This window comes from Simochromis diagramma, unplaced genomic scaffold, assembly GCF_900408965.1.
Source record: "Simochromis diagramma unplaced genomic scaffold, fSimDia1.1 OVJJ01000402.1, whole genome shotgun sequence".
In the NCBI taxonomy this organism is placed as follows: domain Eukaryota; kingdom Metazoa; phylum Chordata; class Actinopteri; order Cichliformes; family Cichlidae; genus Simochromis; species Simochromis diagramma.
This window is the reverse complement of record NW_024386972.1, coordinates 3,008,249-3,033,315: the sequence shown is the minus strand read 5'-3', so window position 1 is coordinate 3,033,315 and position 25,067 is coordinate 3,008,249. Positions and strand designations below refer to the sequence as shown.

Genomic DNA, 25,067 nt, shown 5'->3' with positions numbered 1-25,067 from the left:
AATTGACCAAGTCCGAGGAAATGTTAAACAGGCATCATAAGCATGACAAGGAGAGCAGATTTTTCAAAAGCCTTTATTTTCTAAACAGTAATTAAGACATCACGGTGAATTGATGATGTAGGCTGAAAAGCATCCAATGCCAATCTAAATAAAGAAAAGAGAACATACTTAATCATAACTTTTAGCGACATTTTCAAAGCAAGGCCCCTTAGAAGAACCAATTTGTCCGTTTGGTGAATAGGTACACAGCCTGCTTACAGTGCACAGAAACACAATGTGTCAAAAGTGCTGATTTGTGAGGATCATAATGAGAATGCACGGTTTACACGAGGCACTTAGAGTAGGATCTACTTCCCTGGCAGCAGCAATAACTCCCCGCGAGCCTGTCTCTGCTCAGACTTCAATCTCTGGGCCCCAAAGAGCTGTTGGAGGACTTTGATGTTCTGTCTAAATGAACTGACTGTGCTGCTTGATACAGCCCTCCAGTCAACTGAGTCCCCCCCACCAATTCTGTCACCAGTGATAAACACCATGCATGCTTGGCGTCACCAAATTCTGCCCCACATGCACAGAAAGGCCACAGTTTTTTTGTTCCCCCTCCTTCAACTCAGTGAATAACTGAAAAAAATATGATTGTTGTTTCCTGCCGTGCCCTATCTGAGCAGAAAGCCTTTGATGTGTGAGGCTGTGTGTAAAGCAGGCAACGCTGGGCTGGTTTTTGTTACCTTACACTCCTGCAACATCCAGTAGGTAAGCCTTTATGTTGGATGCCCCTTCAGGGCATGGTGTTTGTTAGAGCCTGGGCAAAGGCAACAATCTCCAACCCACTTCTATCATTGCATTTTTTCAGGAGAATCAGAGCCAAAGAGCGCTGCGTACAAGCTTGCAACTTCGCTGGCTTGATCCAAACAAGATCCAAGGCTTATTGGGGAGCACTGGTGCACAGCTAGGGAAGCACAAATGCGCTGCTATATCTACTTTGGGGCTTGTATGATTTGAATATGAATATAGTGGGTAGTAAGTAGTGTCAAAGACAGCACTTAGTACAAGCTACTGATGACTAGCAAACACTGCAATGAATGATTTCAATCAAGGAGCAGGGTGGAGATGGTGGTTAGAGGAAAATAATACTTTATCCGTCTAAGCTTCAGCTTGGTCAATTCTCATTTGACTAAATCCAATTACCATTGATTCTGCATCTTCTTAAAGCCGAGGTTTAGGTTTTCCTTGATAGTGCAGAAACCTTAGCTTGGATGAAGCTGCAGTATTTAACCTATTACAGCCTCCGATGAAGCATCTGGGTTTTGGAGGGAAGTACGAGTTCTGCTGGCGAAAGCATTGATCTTCCCACACCCTGGGTTTTCCCAGCGTGTGTAGCAATTCCCGTGCAAAGCCTCTGAACAGTACTCTCTCTCCTCCAGCGGCGGTGATGCTCCTGAGCAAACCTGCCCCGGATCGAGCATCTCATTTAGTCACTGGGCCCCTTTGATGTGGATTCAGTGCTGCAGTGCATATCATTCGTGTTTGAAGGTTCAGCTTCCACAATACAGCCGGGTTTGAAGTTTCACATATTGCAGGTGCTACAATGTGATAATCTGGGAGCTGGTTATGCATTATACATTTTTCATAAAAGAACACCATCACCTGAAAGTGAAATGTGGAAAAGTCAGCGCTTCAAGGTATATATTGACAGAGACTGTTTCTGAGACTTCTGGGTGTGGGACGAAAACACTCTTGTTATCTTGAGCAGTTCAGAATCAGCACTACATCTTCCCTCTGAAGGGGGTAAATATCCAAATAAACAGAGTAGAATACCATTTGACTAGGACCTGCCATGCCATTATGAAGCCAATTTAGATGACGAAACGCTTCTCACGGGGCACAGAGGCCATGACAGCTCTTTCTCCAGAGTGGGCCCACACTAAAAATCTCAAACTCAAAAGGGGCATTTATTTCTTGGGGCAGTTCCTTCAGTGTCTTCTTACATAAAACACGAAAAATCTATGACAACCTTTATGCGACAAAATGTCTAAAAGTGACATTTTGTTTTCTTGTGCACTTACAATCGCACAACAACATTTAAACTTAAGAGAAGTTTGTAATCTTATTATATTACATGAAATTTCTGTCTGTCTGTGTGTTTGTTTCTTTGTCTGCAAACTCCTCGTAGACCATCAATAGCTAATCAACAAAACTTGGCACACAAGTACATCTTAGGCCCTTGAAGGTTTTTATTTATATAAGATATTATGACGTTGTCATGTTGCCTAGCAACGTGATGGCAGTGGGCTAAAATCACCCATTTTTCTCAACTATCTACCCATAACACCTTAAAAAGCACCGTGTCATTTTTATTTCATGACATTAACATCTAACTTATATCCACAAAAAATGAATTATGCATGATATATTATGACACTGTCATGTTGCCCGGCAACCATGTAGCAACAGGCTGATATGACCTGTTTTTAGCCTTTAACCGCCTACAACAGCTTATGAAAGGATGCTATCATTTTAATTTCACCGCAGTAGCATCTCATTATATAGACCAAACAACCATGTAGGAACAGGCTAAAAAGACATATTTTCTTAGCATTTTTTAGCTTATAAACATTATTTACTTTTTCAGCATGATTACGTATATCTGTTTGCCAACAGCACAAACGTGCCAAACAATACTATTTCCTGGGCATGTACTAGTTTATTAAATATACTAATGGTTTTGATTGCAGTCACCTTTTAAAATACATCTTATCTGCTTCACATATTCCTGCAACACTACTACATTTAGAACAACAGTGCTAAGTCAGCAGTGAATATTATGTTAGCTTATGTCACTTGTGGCCAGTTAATTAGAATTAATGTGAGTATATGTGACTAAAGAGTAAAATGAACAATGAATTTAAAATAGTTGCATTGAATTTTTTGCTACTGGAGGCTGATTCCAAGTATTTTCAGCCACCAACTGGTCCTCCAGACATTTAGTGTACAACACCCTCAACCTCTGCACGCCCACTTTTCATTCAAAGCGACTGCACAGGTCGCCCAATGGGGGCCAACCTATCTTTAATCCTGGTCTAACTCTCACTCACAGAGACAGATGCCAACATGTTATTAAAAAAAAAAACCTTGGGAATTTCTATGAATCTGAAACTATTTCAACGTTTTAAAGTTCTTGCTGGACCCTGAATGTAAGTTTATGTGAAGTTTTGGTTAGCCACATCTGTGATTTTTTTTTAACTAATTTGTACATAATTGCCAACTTGACACCATTCAATCTCAAACTGGTAGCAGATTGACTCCCTTTTATTACCATTTTGAGGCACCAAAGTTGCTTTTAAAATGGCAACTGACTGTGGGTGGTCTTGCAGACCTGTTCATTATCTTCAAAGTGACCTATTCAAAGGCTGCAAGACTGCAAGTTCAGTTCACATGGACCGTGCTGCAGGCTCCAACAACTGTTGTCCGTAGTGTGACTGTAGCACTCTCTCTGAATGTGATTCATTTTATACCTGTAGATTTTCTCCAGTAATGGAACTCCAATGGTCCAACACCCACTTCACACCGTCAAAATCCTCCTAGAAACAAAGCTTGCTGGTCGTCAGCCATCTTGGCAGTTATTTCAGGCTACACAAAGCATAAGTTGCTTTCCCACGCAGGTTATACTAAATCCCAGTACATTCATTAATGGCTCAATCCAGATCAACTTTTTGGGCTTAATCCACCAGAGCACAAAACAAATTAAACAAACAGACTTGTTAATTCATGTTGTGAATAAAGTAAGCCAAAATTTAAAAATACTGGCAACTGCCAGTGCCCTCAGCCTCCATTTAGATACACCTTTGGTATCAATTTCAAAATTTTACGTCGCCTTGTTCTTGAGTTATCGGATTCAGGAGAGATTCTGAAACCTTGACCTCCAACCTCTGACCTTGAGGTCAAGTTCACTGTTGTTCAGCTGAGGGGTAAAAAAAAAACAAAAAAAAAACAAAAAAAAAAACAACACACATACCTATGATTTTACTACAATAATAACCAGATGTACCCACCCTGAAAACTAATTGAAACGGTTGAAAACCAAATCTGCGCATGTTTCAAACCAGCAACACGACTTGCTCACATGTCATTGGCTCTTTGAGGGGAGGGTTAAGAGGACCACCATCCTTGATTTCACCGAATTCTTCCACAGATTTTGAGTCACATCTCCGTTGACATTATCTTCAAGTCGTTGTTTCTAAATCGAGAAACCCTTTAGAAGCCCAAATTACACTGTGGCAACCTAAAGTGAATCTACAGATTAAGCTCCAGCATTTTGCAGTGATTGTTTTCCAACATCTAACCGACTCAAGCAGGAAAGCGAGTCCGCCAATTATATGAAATCTAACTGCATCAAACAAACAAGATTTAAAAGGCAGGGAGTTGTTGCCCAAAGAATAAAATCAATTTGACAGTTAATGTTAATGCAAGTGACTGAGGTTTATGCAAACGTGTCTGATCTTGATAATTAAAGAGTGTTTGTACGGAGGTGCACAGCTCCGCGTCTCATTTTTAAAGGATGTTTACTGTCTCCAAAGCATGGAGATGGTGGCAGCCTGAGGGCCTGCCTGCTTTCTTTTCCCTTGCTCTGTATCTATCTTGCGCTAAATACACACAAAAACACACACAGGCGCACATATACAAGCACACGTGTACAAATACAAAGTCTACACACTGTACTGACACATACAAACAAAACCCACACAGAAGAAAGACTCCACGCTTCCACAGACATCAGCCTCTCAATTAGCTTCTGCACTCATTTCTCCTCCTTGGAAGAGAATTATTTTTCAGCTAGATGCTTTTTCTTTGTTTATTGTGAACAGACCAAAGCCTTATCAGCAGCTAATCACTGGATGTCAAATTCAGCGACTTGCTGCAGTCACATGAAAAAAAAAAAAAAAGCATTCAGTGAATAATCTTCTAAAAGTTCAGATTGCCATTTTAGATTTGGACAATCACCAATTTCTTTTAGATGCTCAAATCTGTCTTAACAGCCAGAGAGAGGATCAGCATTTGTTTGGTATAATTTGTTGTGACATGTTAATTGCGTCTACTTGTAATTCTCTCTAATTGATGTTTGATATGTCTCAGGAAATTAGGCCAACCAGATAACACTGTAAATATTATTAATCCTTCCCGCCTTTCTCTTTTCGTGGCAGGTTGATGAATTCAAAACAGCTAAAAAGCTAAAACAGTAATGTGTCATCGTGCTGTGCAGCTATGCTCAGTATTCCCAGGGCTGCCAGGCAGACAAATCTAAGGTTACAAGCATACCACCGTATATTCAAAACACATTCGGGCACATGGCAGGCGGCCAGAGAAGACTAACCTGAGCAATTTTGACCGAGTTCTGGGTAGAACCACCGGCATGGTACTCAACTTTGTTCCTCTTGACAATTTCTTCAAACCTGAAACAAACAAAAATAAAAGAAATGCTTCATAAGACACTGTTTAAGAACAATTACAGACTGACTGTGGCAATGCCAAGCGCGGGGGAAAAGAGAAGGTTTATAGAGGTAATGAAGGAAGACATGCAGAGAATGCAAGGGACATGGTGAGATGGGTACAAATGCAGAGTGGATCAAAACTTTCTGGAGTTTGTATGTCAAATGCAACTTAGCCCGTTTAACATGCCAGCCTCAAGCATTAAATTTCTCATGATAATGTCACCTAATCTTGTGGTTTCCCTAAAGCCTACAGAATTTTCCCATTTCCTCTTTCTACCCATTGTCTGGTTTAAAGGCTGGCAAAGTTGCTGTTTCGATTCAGCCGCACTGCTCCCACCAACCTTATTTCCAGCCGCTGTGGCTATAAAGCTGTACTCAGCTTCAGAGCAAAAATATTTTCCGAGCCCTAATGTCCCCCACACTAATTTCGCAGCCAACTGTTGAAAATAATAGAGCATTTAGCAGCTAAAACGTCAAACATTTCTTTGAGGGGCTGATGAAGACCATAAGAAGGCTGAAAGGAGAAAGATTATTAGACCTGCATTCATGGCGAAAACAACTGCGCTTCCAGCTTAATGCTAATGCCGCTCCATGTCGGAGCACTTAAAACCATCAGGCTGACATCCAACCCCAGGAAGAACAAAAAAATGTTATCTTACTATAAAACATAAAAGCTCTGTCTGTCTGTGTGTGTCTTTTTTTGCAAACTCCTGCAAAACCATCAGGAGTCGAGCAACCAAACGTAGCACACAGGTACATCTTGTCCCCCTGGTGGTTCTCATCTATATCAGATATTATGATGTTATCACTGTTGCCTAGAAACCGCCCAGCAACATCCTAAAATGACCCGTTTTTAGCATTTCTGCACCTACATCACCTAATGAAAGCATCCAGTTGTTTTCATTTCATAACAATAGCATCTCATTATAGCCATAAAAGTTGAAATACATATGCTTAGCAACCAAACAGCAACGGGTTAAAATGAGCAGTTCTTAGCGTATAAACCACATCCATCAGCCCTATGAAGTGATTAAGTATATTAGTTTGCCAACAGAAATAATAAAAAGGAGCAGCACATGAGAAGAATAATTCATGAAGTTTTTGACAACATATTTAATGCATAGCTGTGACATGTATACAACTGTACGTGCGGTACATTGTGCAGACAGTACTGTAAAGTGGGAGGCACTCTTCTGGTTAAACTACACGATGACACCATTTCTACATCAGCCCAAGCATCTGTTTATACATCATTTTCTGTATTTAAAAATGATTTTGGACAACATACATAACAATAAATCTGCAATAAGCTGGGATCTGCTTATAATATTGGCTAACCAGTTATCACTCAGACTGTTGCTATGATGATAATGTTAACATTAGGATAACTAAAGGAGCAGCACTGTGCAAGTGCTGCATATTCAAAGTTTGTCTTTTCAGAATAAAACTAATCTAACAGCTTTATGCTTCACATGCGCAACCTCAATGGGCACTTCCTGAAAAAAATAATGGTTTTAGCTTTTTATTTTACCTTTAAATTAAACATTTTAACTGCATTATGTACCTGTTCTCTGAATTTAACAGGTTAGCAATCTCTCAATATATCAGAAGAGCACTTCAGATGAACTCGGGCACTGAATGTGTTTAGTTAAAATGATCTCACACTGGATGCTCTCTGACTTTGTTAATTAAATAGTACCAAACAAAAGATGCTTTTATCTTTTTCAGACACATATTTCAAGTGTTTATCTGTCAGTTTAGCTATATATTTCAAACATTTATGTCTGATCTACAGAGAGCATGCTCACTTTACCTAGAGGGCACTTATGAGATGGAATAAGAACAATCAAAATAATTATTTATACTTTCCTCTAGCTAAAAAAGCCCAAATGTCATTTAAATTTTCACAAACACGTGTCAAAAATAAAATGAACCAATGCCAATGTCCGCTAATGCAGTAATGCTGGTCGGTGAGAAATTTACAACAGGACGTGCACACTTTGCGGCAAATTCCAAACTAAAACCAAAGTTTGGAAGTTAATCAAAACACAAAGTTACATGTGCACATAACAAGTTTTGAAGGTGAGCACTATCATGTGGCTGCTGCTGGAAAGTCTCTACTGATGCTTGTTATAAGCAAGACCTACAAACAGAGAGTCCTGTAAAGTGTCTTGTGGTTCTGTAACACTCCTAACCCTTCCTAACAGAATTATCTTGATCATTTAAACAGAAAACACAAGTAAAGTTCACAGGATCGCCTTTTAGATCGCCATTTTAAATACTGCATTTGTTACTTTTGACTCAGTATTCCAAATATTTGTGCTAGACTTTTTGTTAACTTACTCAGCTTATCCTGTAAGGATATATTTTCCAATCCCCTAGTTAAGTCGCAACATTTTTCTTCCCTTTTCGAGCAGTAAAGAAGTTGTGTTTTGGAGCACGTAAACCCAGAAACACAACAGACTAAAAGTGGGATACATTTACGCCATTCTTTAACCGTGACATTCCAGGTGCAAGTTGTTTATATAAACTGCTTACAGGGAAAAGAGGGGGGGAGAAAAAAATCAAAGCTGGATTTTGTTAAATGGGATACTTTACCACAAATGTTGCTGGAGTCGAAAATCTGCAGTTGGGAGTCTAAAATGTCAGCTTGATAAAAGCAAAAGAGAGAAACATTGTTCACACATGGTTGTATTTAGCCTTACAGTATTATAGCAAGATGAGCAGTGAGCAAAAGTTATTTCTAAGGAACTTGAACTGCTTCCTCAAAGAGACGCACAAAATAAAAGCAGCTATTCATCTTCAACTTGGCAGAGATAGGCGACTGCACATATTTCATATTTCATAGGTGATGCTTTCAGAGCAATTAGAAAATTACGTTTTATTATTTTGCCATGTATAAAAACCCGATACCCAGATAAGTCGTTTAGCGAGAGACCGCATCTGATTAAAGGTTTGATGTTTTTGAACCGCACAGCAAAGTTTAGAAATGACTGTAACAGACTAAACAGAAATGAGTCGAGAAAGCAGACATTACATCGGGGAATACGGAGTAAACAATTGCTGTGTTTTCAAACATAAACCAAAGGAACACCCCAGGGTAATACTGAAGGCAGTTCTATCATTTTTGTATTTTCCCCATCATACTGCCATTTCAAACATCAATAGCTGCGATGCTCAGGCGTAACATGATGCAAAGCCAGGCTACGCTGCGAGATAGAGCCCTTTATCTTGGAAGCTGAGAACATGAATAATGTTGCGTTCTGCACATTGTTTGCGCCATTAGCCTCCTAGAGATGGGGGGGGGGGGGGGCTGGATATATAAACATATCCGCCATGCTATGGCAACTGGCCTAACTAAGGTGAAGATGCACCTTGGCCTTTTTCTAAATCAGTCGCATTGAATTATATGTGCGTTACTGCTTTAAATTCATAATAAAATGCTTAGTTGTAATCCCAAGGGGGCACTGGTACTCTGCGCTACAGAGATCCAGTGCATTTTATGGGGTTGGTCAACGGTTGTACGTTTTAAATTGTAGCCCTGATCATAAAAATATGTCATGTCTACTGTGTATACTTGCCACAGACAGCACTGATCTGTATGCAAAGTGCGTCATGGCTTACCAACATGTGCCAGCCAGAGGTGTTCAATACTTCAGCACAACCTGGTTTAACTAGGCATGGCCGAATTTTGAGCGGGTGTGAAAGTAACCTTAACTGCTTCAAAGAAAGTCTACATATCATGTCTCAAGGCGAGAGGTCCACCCAGGGCAGAATGTTCCTAATAAAGAAAAAAAAACTTTCCATGCAAGTGGAAAATATGCTAACCGGGTGGAAAAAAAATCCTTCCTGAGACACCTGTTATGACTCCTTGACAAAAGAAGAATTTGAGCACTGTGGGTGTTTATAACATGAAGGCAGCCGAGGGACTCCAGAACCCATTTCAAATAGACACACAGCTTCTGAGGATTTCAGTGCTTCCCCCCCCCCCTTGCTAGAAGTATTTGCTCCACCTTTCAGTGCAGACAGCATGGGGCCCTGCTCTTGGACGCCTCGAAAATCCCATCCGAAAAGGAGCAGCTGCCTCGAGACCTTTACACCCTCAAACATCATGTGATCCCATAGTAGTGACACCGTAAACGGCCCCCTTGGCCATTTAGAGAGAGAAAATCCCTTTCCATCTACTGCAGTCTAAGCTCACTCAGTGATGGGAGGGAGCAGAGGGAGAAAAAAAAGAAAAAAGAAATTGTTTTGAACAAAATGTCCTCAGCCAGTAACCTCGGCTTTTAAAACCTACTGGTGTCGCTCGGCGTAAGAGCAATCCCAGCTATGCCATGTATTCCACTAATGTATGGTCAGCATGTGTTATATAACATGTTTTACAAGAGGCTGCCGGTGGCACTTTGGTTAAACGCCACTCTTAACTAAAAGCCACAGTTTTTCAATTTCATACCTTCCAATTTGAGACTAATAGCAGCACTTATTTATTCAGCTTAAATGAAATCATATTCAAATTAGAAGAATTAAGCCGCTGAATACAATATTTGTATTCAGAGGGTATCGGAGTCCTAGAGTCCCCCCTCGACAACTAATACCTCCAGATCTCTCCGGCTTAACGCGTTCAAACTGTTGAGGCAGATCACACAAGTCGGGAACATTGTGTTGTTTACATTCCTGAGGATGGAGCCCCCACTGTTGTTTCCCATCAAGGGAAATATGAGAGCTTCCAAAGTACTTTGAGAGTTCTCTAACCCGAGTGACTCATGAGCTCCTCTCTCACCTCCCCAAAAAACAAGCCAAGTAGATTATTTACATGAGGCAATAATTCAAGATTTGCTCCTCTAAGTCTCTTACACAGAGGGCAAGGCGAGCCCATTTACCCAATCCCTCTTCATTCGCCTTTGATGTTAGCCTATCTCGATAAGACCGGATGAGTGCCCTAAAATCCCCGTCGAGTGATTTCACAGGAAGAACAAGTCTCTGTTAATCAATGGCTAGATTGGATCTGGATTCTCGGGAGTGGTCCGCCTGAAAGTCCTCCCGAGTGTTTGAGTGCACACCGGGGTAATTCATCGCTAATGATCACCGCGGCACCTTCTCTCCTACACGCCGTTCGTCCTCGTTTAATTGCCTCGTTCACGTTTAAACAGCTTACAAATCACAAGGACAGGCAGGGAAACATGATCAAACGGCCTCTATCGCTAATCAGGGGAGGGCAAAGGAAGAAGTGAGCGGACTGGGGCTTCTTTGCTGGCTCTCCTTGGGGATTAGGCAGGAGGAGGGTTGTACAGGAACAGTAAATTATCTCTGCTTCAAGTATAGCAGGCAGGTATATTTAAACAGGCAGATCCATCTTCTCTCTATCTGACAGAAACAGAGAGGGGCCAATGCAGCTAAAAGGCTTTGGTAATCCCAGTTTCAACACGGGCATCTGGAGTGGAGACAGGTTCCACCATTGATTAGATTCCCCAATCAGTGTGTGTGCATCCCACACCAGCCTTCCTTGGTAGTCTGGAGGCAGTACGAGGCCTGATGCACAGTAATTGTTTCCATAGGTCAGGCGGAGGAAAAACAGCTCGGGGACATGATGAAAGGGAGATGGAAAGGGTGAGGAATATTGTTGTTTTTCCCCCCCAATTAAATTGTTTGTCAAACCCTTCACAAAGGGTTACGCAGTTTATCTGTTTAAAATCAATACGCTCGTCTCAGTGTGAAAGCTTGTCCCGACACAAGACAGGCCCATTAATTATTCTGTTCTGTGTGCTATCGCTGGGCTGCTCAAGGTTGAGCCTTATCTTTTCTTATTTCAAATCAATAATTATCTTCTACCATGCTCGCGCTCCCTCTCAGAAATAGATGTGCTTTTCATTCAATGCCTGTAGAGTCTCTCTCTCTCACTCCCTCTCTGTGTAGCAACCGGTGAGGAACGCAGAATGAATAGGACATTCTTATCAGAGGAACATTAGGGCAGGATGGGAATAGATGGCGAAGAATGAGGCATATAAAAGTACTGAACACAAATGAGTCATGATTCAAACAGCCACAGAGGCCTTGTTCCCGTCCTCTGACATCTTCTAATAGACTACAGCAAGGGATGAATGTTGATTTGTACAAAAGCATTAAAGTATCGGCATCGCTCGGGTATCTCAATCCACTGGGGCAAATCCCTTTTTAGCTAAGAAAACCTTCCTCGAGTACCTCGGTGCAAAAGAAAGAAAGAAAAAATAGTGCCACAGCTTCTCTGCGGTGACACTTTTTGCATCACAGACTGGATACACAATTAATGACTGCACAATTACATGGTCATAATGGGTGAGTAATTGCATTAGAATGCAGAAACGACAACTGTGCGTCCCTTTAATAATGGGCCAATCCAGCTTCAGCAGCAGCAGCAGCCCATTTGTTGGCATTAGCTGAGGACTGCTGTTTGTACTTAATTAGGCTGCACTCAAGGATTAGGCGGTGGGGGCAAAATCTGGTCATGGAGTATGAGTTCATATTATTTCCTCTAAAATGTCACAGGTTTTTGGCTTCGCGCTGCAGAGGGTGGCGTTGTTTGTCACACTGTACTGCGTGGATGTGGGAAAGGGAGTGTGAGAGTGTGTGTGAGGAAATGAAAGGGAGAGAGAGAGAGAGAGAGGGACACACTGAGGGAGAGAGGAGTGGGAAGAGGGAGTGTGTAAGCAAGGATGGGGCTTCTGGTGCTCTCTTGAGGATTGAGATTTGAAGCCGGAGCACAAAGCCTTTGAGACATTCCCCTTATCTTGGAGGTTGATACCAGGATCTCAGTGATTCAGAGCGCTCCGTGTGAATAATTCCACCAACACCCCCTACTGCGGGGACCATATGGCCCAGTGTGAACTTTAAACACACGGGGAGTGCTGCTGCTGCTCACCAGTCAGGCCTCCCATCTCTACCCCCGCACAGGCTAGGTGTAGAGAAATGATCGGCACAGATAGTGCACTAACTAGCCTTCATGTTAAAAAAAAAAAAAGAAGGGCTGCTGCCATCAGTGGCTTTTTCCTGTGTGGCTGCTGGGGGATCAAAGATGACTAAAAATAGCCCTGAGCATGCTTTTCTGAACTGAACATGCTGTATGTACTGGCTGAGACGCCCACATTTTAATTATAAAACGCTCTTTAAAAGCGGGGAGTTGGAGGGAGACGAGGTGAGGAGGGGGTAGCAGCGCCCACATGCACAGAGATGTAGATTGTGTTTGTTACGCCCCCTTTGACTTGTGATGTTTCCTTCTGGCACCACCTGCTGGCAGTGGCCATCAACAAGCGAGAGAGAGAGTGGAAGAGAGGAATTCAAAGCCCCAACGAGGACAAGCCTTAATTGTGATTGCATCAGCCATCTCTCATAATGCAGCATGTATGCTTTTAAATGCAGAGAAATCAAGCGGCTGCACAGCACGCTGACAAATTTCATCACACAGAAAGCACCAACACGGGAACAAGGAGACCCTGCGCTGTTTTTTCCCCCCTTTTCTTTCCAGTATTTGAAAAGTTTTCCTCTTTTATAATTCACAAGGTCTACATTCGCATTTCTTACAGCTGAGTACGGCTCTGGCGAGCACGTCAGATTCACGCAAGCGTCCCAAATTGCCAGATTCACGGTTATCAATAAAACATCAAGAGCAGCGCGCCTGGTCGCTGAACGCGTTTCTGATGTCTCAATTACCGGTTGAGTGCCATTAATCTCTGCTCTCTCGCTTTGGCTCAGAGGTCGGCTGATGGATGCAGGCCCGTGACCTTTGTCCTCGGCAGCGGGGGGGAGCCGGACGTGCTGACCCGGTAGCTGCCAGCAGAGGTGAGTTTAAGTACTGTAGTACAGCACTCAGCGTTACCAGACAAGGGAGCTGGAAAATAAAAGGATTGGTGGGTGGGGGGTGTGTAATGTGTCTACACACTCAGTCAAGCATGAGTACATCCAGTGAAGTGGCACCATGGCAAGCACATGCAGCTCCTGCACACATGCATGTGAGCAGACACAAACACACAAACACACAACAAGCAGGAGTGTCTGTCCTTATGACACCACAAGGATAGCTCCACAGGGGAAGGGAGGGGGGGTTGTCTAGCACTCACGATTCACTTCATTATATATTAAAAACATAAAAAATAGAAAGAGAGGAGTAGAGTCAAGTGTGTTTACAGAGCAGAATCTATCACACACACGAACCCGGGAGCCGAAGTGTTTAGCATGTACTCAGCGAGAGAGGCCTTTGTTGTTTTTTCCCCCAGTAAGCAGATTGAGCTGCATGGCAGCAGCAGGGGTGTGTAAGATGTACACAGACAGCAGGGTGTGTTAGTGGAGAGGCACCTCCACTGATCTCCTGTGTCGTGTGATGATGTGTGTGTGATGTGTGTCTCAATCCAGCGCTGATCCCCCTGAGTCAGCCCTGTCAGTGATATGAGCCTCCCACCCTCCTCCTTCCCCCCCTCCCCCCCCCTCCCCTATCCTTCGCCATCCGGAATGCTAATAACAGCCAGCCACTAACACTGCATCCCTGAATTATTCATGCAGCAGAGGGTCACACGGCATAATGAGGAGTTTACTCTCATTCTGGATGCGATTGTGATGCTGCTAATCTGCATTTAGCACAGAGAAACAGAGAAAAGGAGGGAGACGGGGTAGGTGGTGGGGGGGGGGGGGGGCTGGGGGAGAGGATAGGATGAGCACTGATGAACTTAATTGCTGTGAGCAAACAACTACTGAAAAGAGTCACGCCATCATCCAGAGATGAGAAAGTAAACAATTAATTATCATTGGACAGAGGGAGTCATAAAACAAATGTTTGAACAGCACTAATATTCAGGAGCCAGCTGATTCCCCCCACCGCCGCCGCCACCACCCCTCTGAGGTGACAATACTCTCACAGTAAAAAATGACACGCTCATTTGATACACTAATAATTATTAGCGCTAATATGATTCACTTAACACTCCCAAGAGGGTTTGGGTAGATATTATATTATGAAATTCTGCATGTCCCACATTATAATCTCCTGCAGAAAGAGGCGTGTTTTCATTATGTTGACATGTTGTTTTCTATGGAGACTTCTTTTTTAGGGGGGTAGAAACAGCAGGTTACTGTTGCCCCCTGCTGGTCATATAGGGTGCATGCCCCATATTCTGCAAAGTAATAACATATTAAAAAGAATTTTGCTGCCAAGAAATAAGTGACAAGGTTAAAATATAAATATTCGCCACGTGCTAATGAGACGAATACTGCAAATGATCAGAATCAAATATTTTAAAAAAGCAAACACTACAAAGCAAAATTAGACATGACCTAAGTAAAGAACACAACTTTATTTTGAATTTAGTAATATTTGGGTTCATCTGGTCACAACACAAAGTCAAACGTACCCCAAATCTCGGCACATGACAAGAAGCCTTTAAAAATCCTGCAGGAATCAAACTCATATTTGAATCCACACGATGGCAGCAACAGCTGCAAAAAGTCAGAGGGAACTACAGTTACGACAGTTACCCACTGAAACTCTGAATTTAACATGTCTAAGCAGGCAGAGAGGAAGTCTCACGCAGCTCTTTGGTTAGTTGGTTTCCTCTCATACCTCGATTTCAAAACAACCAAAGGCCTCGCCTGAAAAACCAGCATCTGCTGAAAGCAGACCCTCTCAACTGCAGCTCACTAACCACAAAAAAAATATAAAAATATATAATATTTTATATTTATAATATATAAGAAAATATAATGTGAACAAACAGTACAGTATTTTGCATTTACTCCAGCCTGACAGACTAACCACCACACTGTGAAACCAGGAATAAAATACAGGTACCGGCAGAACTCGCAGCTGCTTTTTGAGGAGAGACTGATGCTGTCACTCATACAAGATTATAGCACTGCTTAAGATTGCATCATGTAAAAATTAACTACAGGTATATTATAGTTTGAGGGCTTTGATGCATTACAAAGGAGAAAGAAAGGATGCAGCAGTTGGCAAAGGTGAAAAGAAAAGAAGCATTATGAAACAACAGAAAGGCCACGCCCAGCAGTGAACCGGGGCTTGTGGTTAAATGGAATGTAGCAGGAAGTTTGGGTTGTTTTTCAGTATGGCAGATTTCCCCGCCACCCCCCACCCAAATCAGAGCAGCAAATAAAAATGTTTTCATTCAAATTCCTGCATCTCTCGATTATTTTTTCAGTTAAGTTGATCAAAATTTTGTTGCAAAAAACATTTAATATCTTAAAATGTCAGAAGGTTAAGTGCTAGATGGAGTTGAGGTCTTGCAATTTTCAAAATAACAGTCTAAGAACAAAAACGTGTTTAATTTACTGCGACAGAAAACAAAAGAAAACAGCAAAAGTCAGTGAATTTTGGTGCCTAATCCATTACTGAATCACTAAGAATACGCGGCTGAATCTTGTTACACCAAAAATAAGTCCCCAGCCAGTACTAACATGGATGTAGATAGTTTCTACTGTCCAGCAGGCAATTTCTCAGCAACAACAGGATTATATGGGCTCTGCTGTGACTAGATAATTGAATTCAGGCATGGCCACAGCGCACTGCATCCAATGATCTCTCTCCCACCAGGGTGATGGGGGGAAAAAATGAATCGTGTTACACTCTGTAGATTCGGTAGCGCAACAATGGTGTTAGTTGACTGGACTTGTAAGTCTACTGAGGCCTTTTTAGTAATGAAGTTATTTGTCACAACACTTCAGCGGACTTCTTCTTCTTCTTCTTCCGTAAGCCAATGACTTTGCACGTGACTTCTTAGCAACCAAACCAAACCTCAAGCAAAGCAGCATTAATAGGTACACTGTGGCACATGCTGCAGCGTCGAAAGTTAACGTTCAGTATGATAAAAATACTGCATGCTTACTCAGATATGCATTGACTGACATGATGACAGGCACGCTGGTGTCTATAGCATTGAGGGGACGTGCATTGAAATGCATTGTGCTGGGAATTAACCAGCAAAGCTGCATGTTAATCCTGCCCTGACCTTGTGCAGAATGTGTAGAGAACAGTGTCTGTGGGGCTAAAGATAACACCGCTGCCTTTGTGCTGAAGGAGAACAACACTGCTGATGATGCTGCTTTGTGCCGCTGCTCCTGCCCAAGGTCACATGTGTCCTTTTGTCAAGTAACAAGACCCGACAAGGTAGCCCATTGTAAAGTACAGATGATCAGATGTACTGATCTGTCTTTAAACTCTAACTGCATCGTTATGGTGCTTCATAGTTTTATAATGCCTTCACAGATTTACTACAGCATGTAACAGCTACACAGTAGGTGGTTTGCAGTAGTGTAGTAAAGTTTATGGACTAATGCAGCCTGGTGCCGGATAGGCTATGTATCCATTTGCATTATTATTCTACAGTACTGTACAAAAAGTCTCGGGCCACCCTACAATTCAAATGTGCTTCAAACTTGATATTTAAGGCTTTATTGTCATTTCTTTAAGTAATCTTCAGGAATATTTCTCCAGACATTTCTTTGGATACTTGCTGTTTTTCTCTGTCAAGATGATCCCACGCTGCTTCATTAATGTTGAGGTCCAGGTCTGGGGAGGCCAATCCACGACTGATAGTGTTGCACTTTATGTTTTTCTATCCACATATGCTTTTACTACACTTGCAGTGTGGTTGGAAAGATTTTCAGTCCAGTTCATCAGTCATTTAACCTTCAAGACCATCGCTGTCCTTCAGCTACCAGTTGATGGATCAACTGAAGAGCCAAATGCAACTCTCAAGTTCTGTGTCAGCTCTTTCCTGGATGTTTCCTGTTTTCTAAGGACTTTCAGATACCGATCACCTGTTGTGGAAAGTTTTGTAGGTCTGCAACTTCTTTTGTCCTCCACTTGTCCAGTTTCCTCACCATATGCCAAATTTTCTTTGGGAATCAACTTGCTGGTCCAAAAATAAAATGTTATGCCTGTGAATGTGTGTTATTCAACTAAAAAAAATGAGAACAAATTATGTTTTTTTTGTGACCGGTTGCAGTAACAAAGTGGCTAAAGATACTAAATTTAAAATTGGTTTGTTGCCAAGTTGTCTGTTATGTGCAGTTAGATGCCTTTTATATATATACTTGATTGAGTTGTATGTCAGTGTTAAGTGGCTGAACAAACAACAAGAAAGGGTACAAAAACTGAACTGAATTGGACTCATTGGAAACAGCAACTTATGGTCACTTATCCTACAAACATTACAAGAAAGTCTGGCTCCTTGGAAGCAAAATATAAAGAAATGAGGGGTGGCTCAGTAGTTCTGCACAGTCAACGGTAGCAGTCACCAATTTTTGGTTTAAGCTGGTCTTTTGAAAATTTAAACATTATGGCTTTAAACTGGCTAAATGTCTATGGATAGGGTTTGGGAAGCACAATCACAGCATCACAATATGTTAGCCAATGTAACATCTGCAGTGCAGAAACCCCAAAGCCAGGACCACTGCTCCACTGGAGCGCCCAATACAAATAAATATGGGGGTTATTTTGACATGAGTCAAATTTTCCACTGCTCCGTCACACTGAATCCAATACAAAGTTTACTCAAGACATTAAAACGTCTTAATGGACAACAAAATCATTTTTCTTTGTCTTTGCAAAAGTGCCAACTGTTCAGAATTTGACATCTTTAAGCCATTTTATTGTCAAATTGTTAAAGTAATGCTAGTAACAATTAACTGTACATGTCCAAGGATTCCCACTGGCCTCTCCTCATTTGTTAGTGCCACTATCTGGCTTATCGTACTTAAAACAGACCGTTTTACACGATGAAAATGCCGATTCTGTTTTCATAAAGACTTTTTTTAAAAACTCAACAGAGCACCTTAAACACTGAAGTGCTCCAGTAGTAATGGCCAGCAGATAACTGTTGACTGAGCAGCTTTAAGGTGTGAACGTTGACCAGTGTGATGTAGTAAAATTGCCTAAAGGAGCACTTCAGCTCAGGTGACCTGCTACTGGTTAAACGAAAGGCCTTAAAAAGTCATCTGTTGCACTTTTATTGTTAGAGCGAACTGAAAGGCAGCGGGCATTGGGTTACATTTGGTTGCAGAGACACAAATTGCCAATTTAAGACAAAATGAAATGTTGCCGTCAGAAAATATCCATCATGCTTTAAAAATAAAAGAGAGCTGGATTCACAGAAGAGGTTATTCTGTCCCAGCGAATGGCTTTTTTGATTACATTTCAGACTTGGCAGGCAAAGTAAAGTCATAAAAACTCAGAAAACCTGTGATTTTTTTCTATTGCTGCTGGGGTAATTATTAAACATCTCAGTTCACTCGCACACTAATAGGCAAACCCATAACAAATGTTTACATATGCTAAATGTGGAACATGTGATTTACCTCTCAGTGTGAAAACTGTTTAATCCTTCAAACTTCAAAGGGAACCCCAACACCTCCCTCTCTCACACCATGTTCTTATTTACAGATGGTGCACATATTTAACATCTTCAAAAAAAAATTCACACAACAAATTCCCTGCAAAGGAACCATCTGTACCTTATCAAACAGAAGGAAAAGGGTGGTGTAAGGTCAGTCAGTGATTAAAGCCTAGTTCTTTGTTTCTACAGAGTGACGGGCTGCAAGCGGGGGCATGCCACAGTGTCTTCGAGGAAGGATGTAGTGTTACTGCTTGCAATGTGACGGAGGCGTGTTTACAAGAAACTCACAACTCAGAAAAACCCTTACTAACTTACATTTGCCACAAGGCAATAGTAAATTTAGAGGTTATTTATAGCCTGGCATGGGTTCAGAGCTGGAAAAATGTGGGCGTGTAAAGTTCTGAGGCTGCCAGCTACCCGGGGCCAATGTATGAGTTAGCTATTTTGAGCACAGCTTACAGTGTCAAGATGGTAGTAGTGTGTATGAATGGCTAGTGTATCCCTTATTTGGTTTCACATGTTTTTAACTGTTTGCATTACACAAGCGACTGTAGCGTGGGTTACGAGCGAAGTTTTAACTCACAAGGCTTTGTGTCTGTCTTCTGCGAGGATCTGGTCATTCGGCTTCAGTCCAAACCTTTCAGGAAAGGGCAAGCAAACAAACATTAAGTGTGTTCTGAGCATGCAGGATGATTTAAGGGGAAACAGATGAAGCATTTAGACTTACTTGTCAAGGAAATCTTTGTCCACAACAGCTGAAATGTCGAGCAAGGGATTTCCCATCCCAAAGAGCATGTTTTCACTGTGGGGGAGACAAAAGCATATTGTGTTATGGAGACTCCCACTAACAGGCTCTGCATGAACAGGGGGAACAAACAGTCTGTTGTGATACAGAAAATCATCTGTTTGTGATTTGGTCAATTACACTGGAAGGACCCATAAAGAGCATCTCTTTATGGGAAAATTCAAGCTACAGAAACATAAGCGACTGAAAACTTTTAAGCTTATAGCAGAGTAATTAATGAATGAACTGTTTATGACTCCTGCAGATGATTATTATGCCTTTGATACCTATGTGTCATGCAAACGCTTTAAAATAAGGTTTTCTTAGACTAGAGCTACAGATTACCCATTTACCTAAAAATATGAGGTAATAAGATATCATAGCGGTCAAAGTATACTCCCGAGGACAGAGTATGCTTTCTGAAAGTTAGGTAACAGCTCAGAGCACAGGGAGAAATACTTGGCCTTTCAAGCTCAACATGCCTTTATCCATCTCAACAATAGGTGAGCTCAATGCTTTCAATCAACCCACTGAAAGTCTGGCAGTGATGTTAGCTCATGCTTTAAACAATAAAGTCATAAGAGCAGACATGCTTACGGTGTAAACAGAGGAGGATAATAATCATGTGGCTCTCACCTTGGAGTTGGCATGTCAGAAACCCCTGCAGCCTAAACTGATTATTACTGAAAGGTCAACAGCTTCCTTCTTTGGTTCAAAGCAGCATGTTCTTTGACTACAGGAACTGGAGCTGCACTTTGGCCAACCCTGACTGTTGGTGAAAGAAATAGGCGGGCCTTAGCATCTTTTAGCCATATGATTGGCTGCTGACTCTCCAATGTTGAAAGGCCTTGGATGATGCATTCACAGGCAATGGGAACTCAGTAAAAACGGTGGACCTCTATTACAAACAGAGCACGGCCACATGCATTGTATATAAATATGTATAAATTTCAGTTATGTTTTAATGATTATAATTTAAAAAAAAATGAACACTCGTTTTTCTAAAAATCTGAAATATTAAAGAATAGTTAGCGAAGAAAACTCTTTACTTTTTCACTTGTAACCTGTCCACAAATGGAATAAAATAAGAATAAATTAATTATTTTCCATCACACATATATCACAGGTATATTGATCCTTTAGATTCAACAATGCTTATAATTTTAGTTCCAAATAGTCTATCCTTGTGCAGAATTCTACTTAAGCCTTTGTCTCAGGAAGTCGAATAGGTTGTCTAACTATCAGAAGGTTTGTGGATCAATTCTACAGCTACACAATAAATGTATGTATTAAGATGCTGAACCCCGGGTTGCTCCTGATATATCTCTGTGAGTGTGTCCACAACTGTTAGATAAGCTATTAATAGGTATAGAAAAATAAATAAAATAAAATAATTAAAATAATAAAATAGCCTGTGTATGTCTTGCATACTGCCTGTTTTTAAGCACAGGATGAAAATAGACACCTTACTGAAGATAATTTGTGTAGGAACACAACTCATACACTTCCCTTCTGGTTGTATGACTGTACTTCCTGCACTATAAGCTGTTTGTTCTAATTTTTTCTAATTTGTTGTAATTTTTTCAGTGTTGAATATTTAAAGAAAAAACAAAAAAAATCTAAATGAGGATGTTGTCCCCGATTAATATTACTGTGGTTAGGTCCTAAACCGTTGCACCATTTCATTCACATTCCAGTTTCCTTCCAAAGAGCTGAATGATGACTTTTTTTTCTGTCATTTGCCAAATACCTGCAAACTTTTTGGCATCAGCTATGCAACAGTTTGTTTTTTCGGTGAGTGTCTTATAGAGTAGTCAGACAGCGTTAACTGCTAAGATTCTGGGTCTGAGCAGTGTTATCTATGGATTTGCTGAGCGCACGGCCTGAAAGATGAAGTTCTGATGGATGAGTAGTTTGTGGTTTTGTAAACAACTGAATCCTTGTTACCATTTCTATGTTAAAAATATGACTCATGTGTGAGATGTATGTAGAAGCAGTGGAAATAACTGTTGAATGAGGAATTCTATAAATGACCCATCCAGTGAGTCTGTGAGGACCTGTGGTTAATGGGCTTCTCTCTTTTTGTTCCAAGTTAATCAAAGTTAAATATGTTTGGGCTTGTGGTTATGGTTGCACTGAGAGGTCAAATGCACTGCAAACTAAGAAAACATCAGCAAATTTAAAAAGGCTCACAAAACACAATGCATGTAATTTAGGGGAGACGATAACTTGAAGGAAACATGCATCTTCAGCACTTTATGAATCGTGTGATTAGAACACACATTACTCTTTTTCCTCTGTGCTGTTTTTCCCAATTTATTGTGCTTTGTGTGCTTTGTTTTGTTTTTTTCTGCACCTATTCTGTTTTATTCTACTTCGGTTGTATTTTATTCTATTTCCGTGGTGTTTTATTTTACTTCCGTGATGGTTTATTCTACTTCCGTTGTGTTTCAATCTACTTCCATTGTGTTTTACGTTACTTTCCTTGTATTTTATTCCTCTTGTATTGTTTTTTTAATTCTACTTTTGCTGTGTTTTTGCTGCATTCTTCTGTTTGCTCGTATTTTCTTTGTTTGCAGTGCTTTTGAGCCCTCGGGTCTACCACATCCGGTAGTCCAGCTTAAAAAAGATGGTGTGAGTTCACAGCACAAACACAACCTCTGACACAACCGCTAGAATGATGTTATTGTTAATATTGATTATTGCTCTGTGTGTGTGAATGACAGAGATAATATGTGAGAAAATATGGGCCGAGAAAAAGATATTTGCCCCTGGGCCAATCATAGAGATGATGCATCCTTCAGTGTGACCATTTAAAGGCATGTAACAACCTCTGCATGTCTGTGTGTTTAAATGGGTGTAAAAGCACTGGCTCGGCCCACGTGCCTCAGATAATTATGCTGACATTTAAGTTTTCCTAAGTTTCCATGAACGTAGCACGCTTCACTTCACACCGTGTTCTTTTAATGTCAACAAAACACATCAGCTGTGTGCGCTGCAATATGTTGAGCCTATACTGATATAAAAAATATAAACAAGAAAATGATAAAAACATACAAACGTATCCGTTCCCTTTACATGTTTCATATTACTCAATGAAAGTTGCATTTAAAAAGCTTTTGCATTTGTAGCTCCTGCCATTTTTTTTGTGTGAAAATACAGCATTAAATAGCGTCCTCTCAACTTCTTAGCTAACGTTAAAGTTTGTCCCCAGTACCTTTAATTTAAAAACACGATACTCTGCAGATTGCCCACACACGACATTTTTTATGCATGTGTGTGCTTTATTTTTTAAAGGGGCACTTCCAAGCTGGGTAAATGTAGCGGAAATTCTTGTTTTCCAGTCATGTGATGACGAACCCAGCCTTTTCCCGTTAGCTGTGCTCCGTGCTGTTATAACCGAGCATAAACGCTAACTACAGCGTACACATCCAGCTGATGTAACGTTCAAAGGTTAAGCCGCCCCAGTGCCATCACTGTGCACCTCCCGCTCTCAGTTCACCACGGCAACAGAGACATTAGCATCGATTAACAGCTAGCTGCTAGCTACACCGTACGTCGCATATGTTAACACAAATACTTTCGGGTTGTTACCTTAACGCCGTCTTCCTCCCTGTCAACATGTTCGGTCCTTCCTCGGACATTTTTTAAATCTGCTGCCGGTTGTGCCGTCGCCGTGGAGCCAGGGAAGCTGCTGCTAACTGCTGGAGACGGGATTCAGCTTCCTGCCCCTTCAGATGATGATGATGATGAAGAAATTAGTCGACAGCATGCAACGACAGAGAAAGAAAAGTAGCAAAAATAAACATAAAAATGAAGGGAGCTGGTTACGGCCCGATGGAGCAGCCACTGTGCATTTGGACAGACATGTGGAAAAAATTGCTACCTCTCGTTATCGCTTTCCCCCCTTCCTCTGCTCCAACTACTTAACTTCAGCGTCACCGTCATTTTTGGATAGGAGACATAGCATGGATCAAAGTTAACATGCAGACAGCCACAGTAGTATACTAGCTTTGTATTGGAAATCAAAAGTGTCCAACATGGGGCCCTCGGGCCACAAGCTGGCCACCAGAGGATCCCATCCCACACAGGGTTGCTTTGCAAAATGTGGGGTAGTAGTGAAGTCATAAAATCCTCAGTGGTTTCAAATTAAAACACAATTGACAGTTATGTATGTAAATGTAAAATTTCTTTTTGAGGTAGACAAATCGAGTCACAAGAACAAGAATATTGTTTACTTACTTACAAAGCATACATCTGAATGTGTTTCTCTGTCACAAAGTATGAATGTGATTTTATTTTTATTTTATTTTTTTTAACAAATTGTATGAATCAGTGTAACTTAGTTGAGGTGTATAGAATTCAAAGCTTGCCACTTTACTGGGCAAGCTTTGACCTAAAAGGTCTATCCATAACTTATCTCAGGCTCAGATCTTTTTGCAAATGTCAAAGTGTGAGAACGTTGCTGGTGGTATTTTTTTTTTTGTTTTAAAGAGGTGGCCGTGGTTAAGGGGGTAGAGCAGGTCATCTTAAACCACAAGGTTCCTGAGTTTGCGCCTAAGTGTGAATGCTATGTTAAAAGTGCTCACACATAGAAAACAAACAGGGTATGTTGGTTTGGTTTCGTTAGCTCGGCTTGGATTTGCAGATAGATTTGTTTATTTGTTGGTGTGGCCTTACATCAAGTTGTTCTTAAGTTTTTGTGTGACTTGGGGAAGATGGATGGCTTTGGTGTTTTGTTTTGTCCCCCTTAGACAGGGCATAACAAATGCCTGTGCTATAAAGGAATTATTGTGGAGTGAAAACACAGCTCAATCACACACCAAAAAGATTCTGGATTGCCACACATGACCTCTGTGTTTGTTTAATTCAATAGAGTTCCATTCAGTTCAATAGATAGTAGTTTAGTAGAAAACGGATATAGTTTCCAAAAGAAAATATAAGCCATTTACAGAACAAGCTAGCTGTATATGAAGTTGTGTCATCTGTGTAAAAATGCACATCAAAGATATGGTTGGCAGAAATAGTGTTTTTTGTGTATTTGTTAAATAAAAAAAATTCAATGAAGCCTTTGTAAACTGCTGACAACCGCTGAAAGATAAGTACTACTAACAACCGGGATAGACTTCAGGCCCTGAAATGGTTAAGTTACACGTAAAATGAAATTATCAGCCAGTCAGTCCTTTGTGGGTTTTGCATGTTGTCCCTGTGCCTGTGTAGGGTCTTTCTGGCTTTAATCGCACAGTCCAAAGACATAGATGTTGGGTTAATTGTGGATTCTAAATTGGTCAAATGCATGAGTGTGAATAATCGTCTGTTTGTATTAGCTCTGCACTGGACTCGCAGCCTGCCTCTCACTCCATCAAAGCTGGGATAGGTTCCAGCCTATGTTATTGTGTTAACTGGGTACATGTTGGCTGTTAT

The 25,067-nt window shown here is 41.1% G+C and overlaps 1 protein-coding gene across 5 annotated transcripts in view; it reads right to left on the bottom strand.

The window, feature by feature from the left end:
- LOC120737932 (adenosine kinase-like) overlaps positions 1 to 23,704 on the bottom strand; it is a 126,562-nt gene extending 102,858 nt beyond the window's left edge. Inside the window, exons 1-5 of one of the 5 annotated variants that reach the window (XM_040038874.1) lie at positions 23,530 to 23,704; positions 23,238 to 23,374; positions 19,587 to 19,661; positions 19,443 to 19,496; positions 5,369 to 5,447 (exon numbers count right to left, since the gene is read on the bottom strand). In XM_040038874.1, coding sequence (XP_039894808.1) covers positions 5,369 to 5,447; positions 19,443 to 19,496; positions 19,587 to 19,661; positions 23,238 to 23,287 — 258 coding nt within the window. In that variant the 5' untranslated portion in view covers positions 23,288 to 23,374; positions 23,530 to 23,704. Of the gene's footprint in view, positions 1 to 5,368; positions 5,448 to 19,442; positions 19,497 to 19,586; positions 19,662 to 20,279; positions 20,668 to 23,237; positions 23,496 to 23,529 lie in introns of those variants that run through there. The other 4 variants (XM_040038877.1, XM_040038876.1, XM_040038873.1 and 1 more) reach the window with 4 other exon arrangements.
- Positions 23,705 to 25,067: the final 1,363 nt, after the last annotated feature.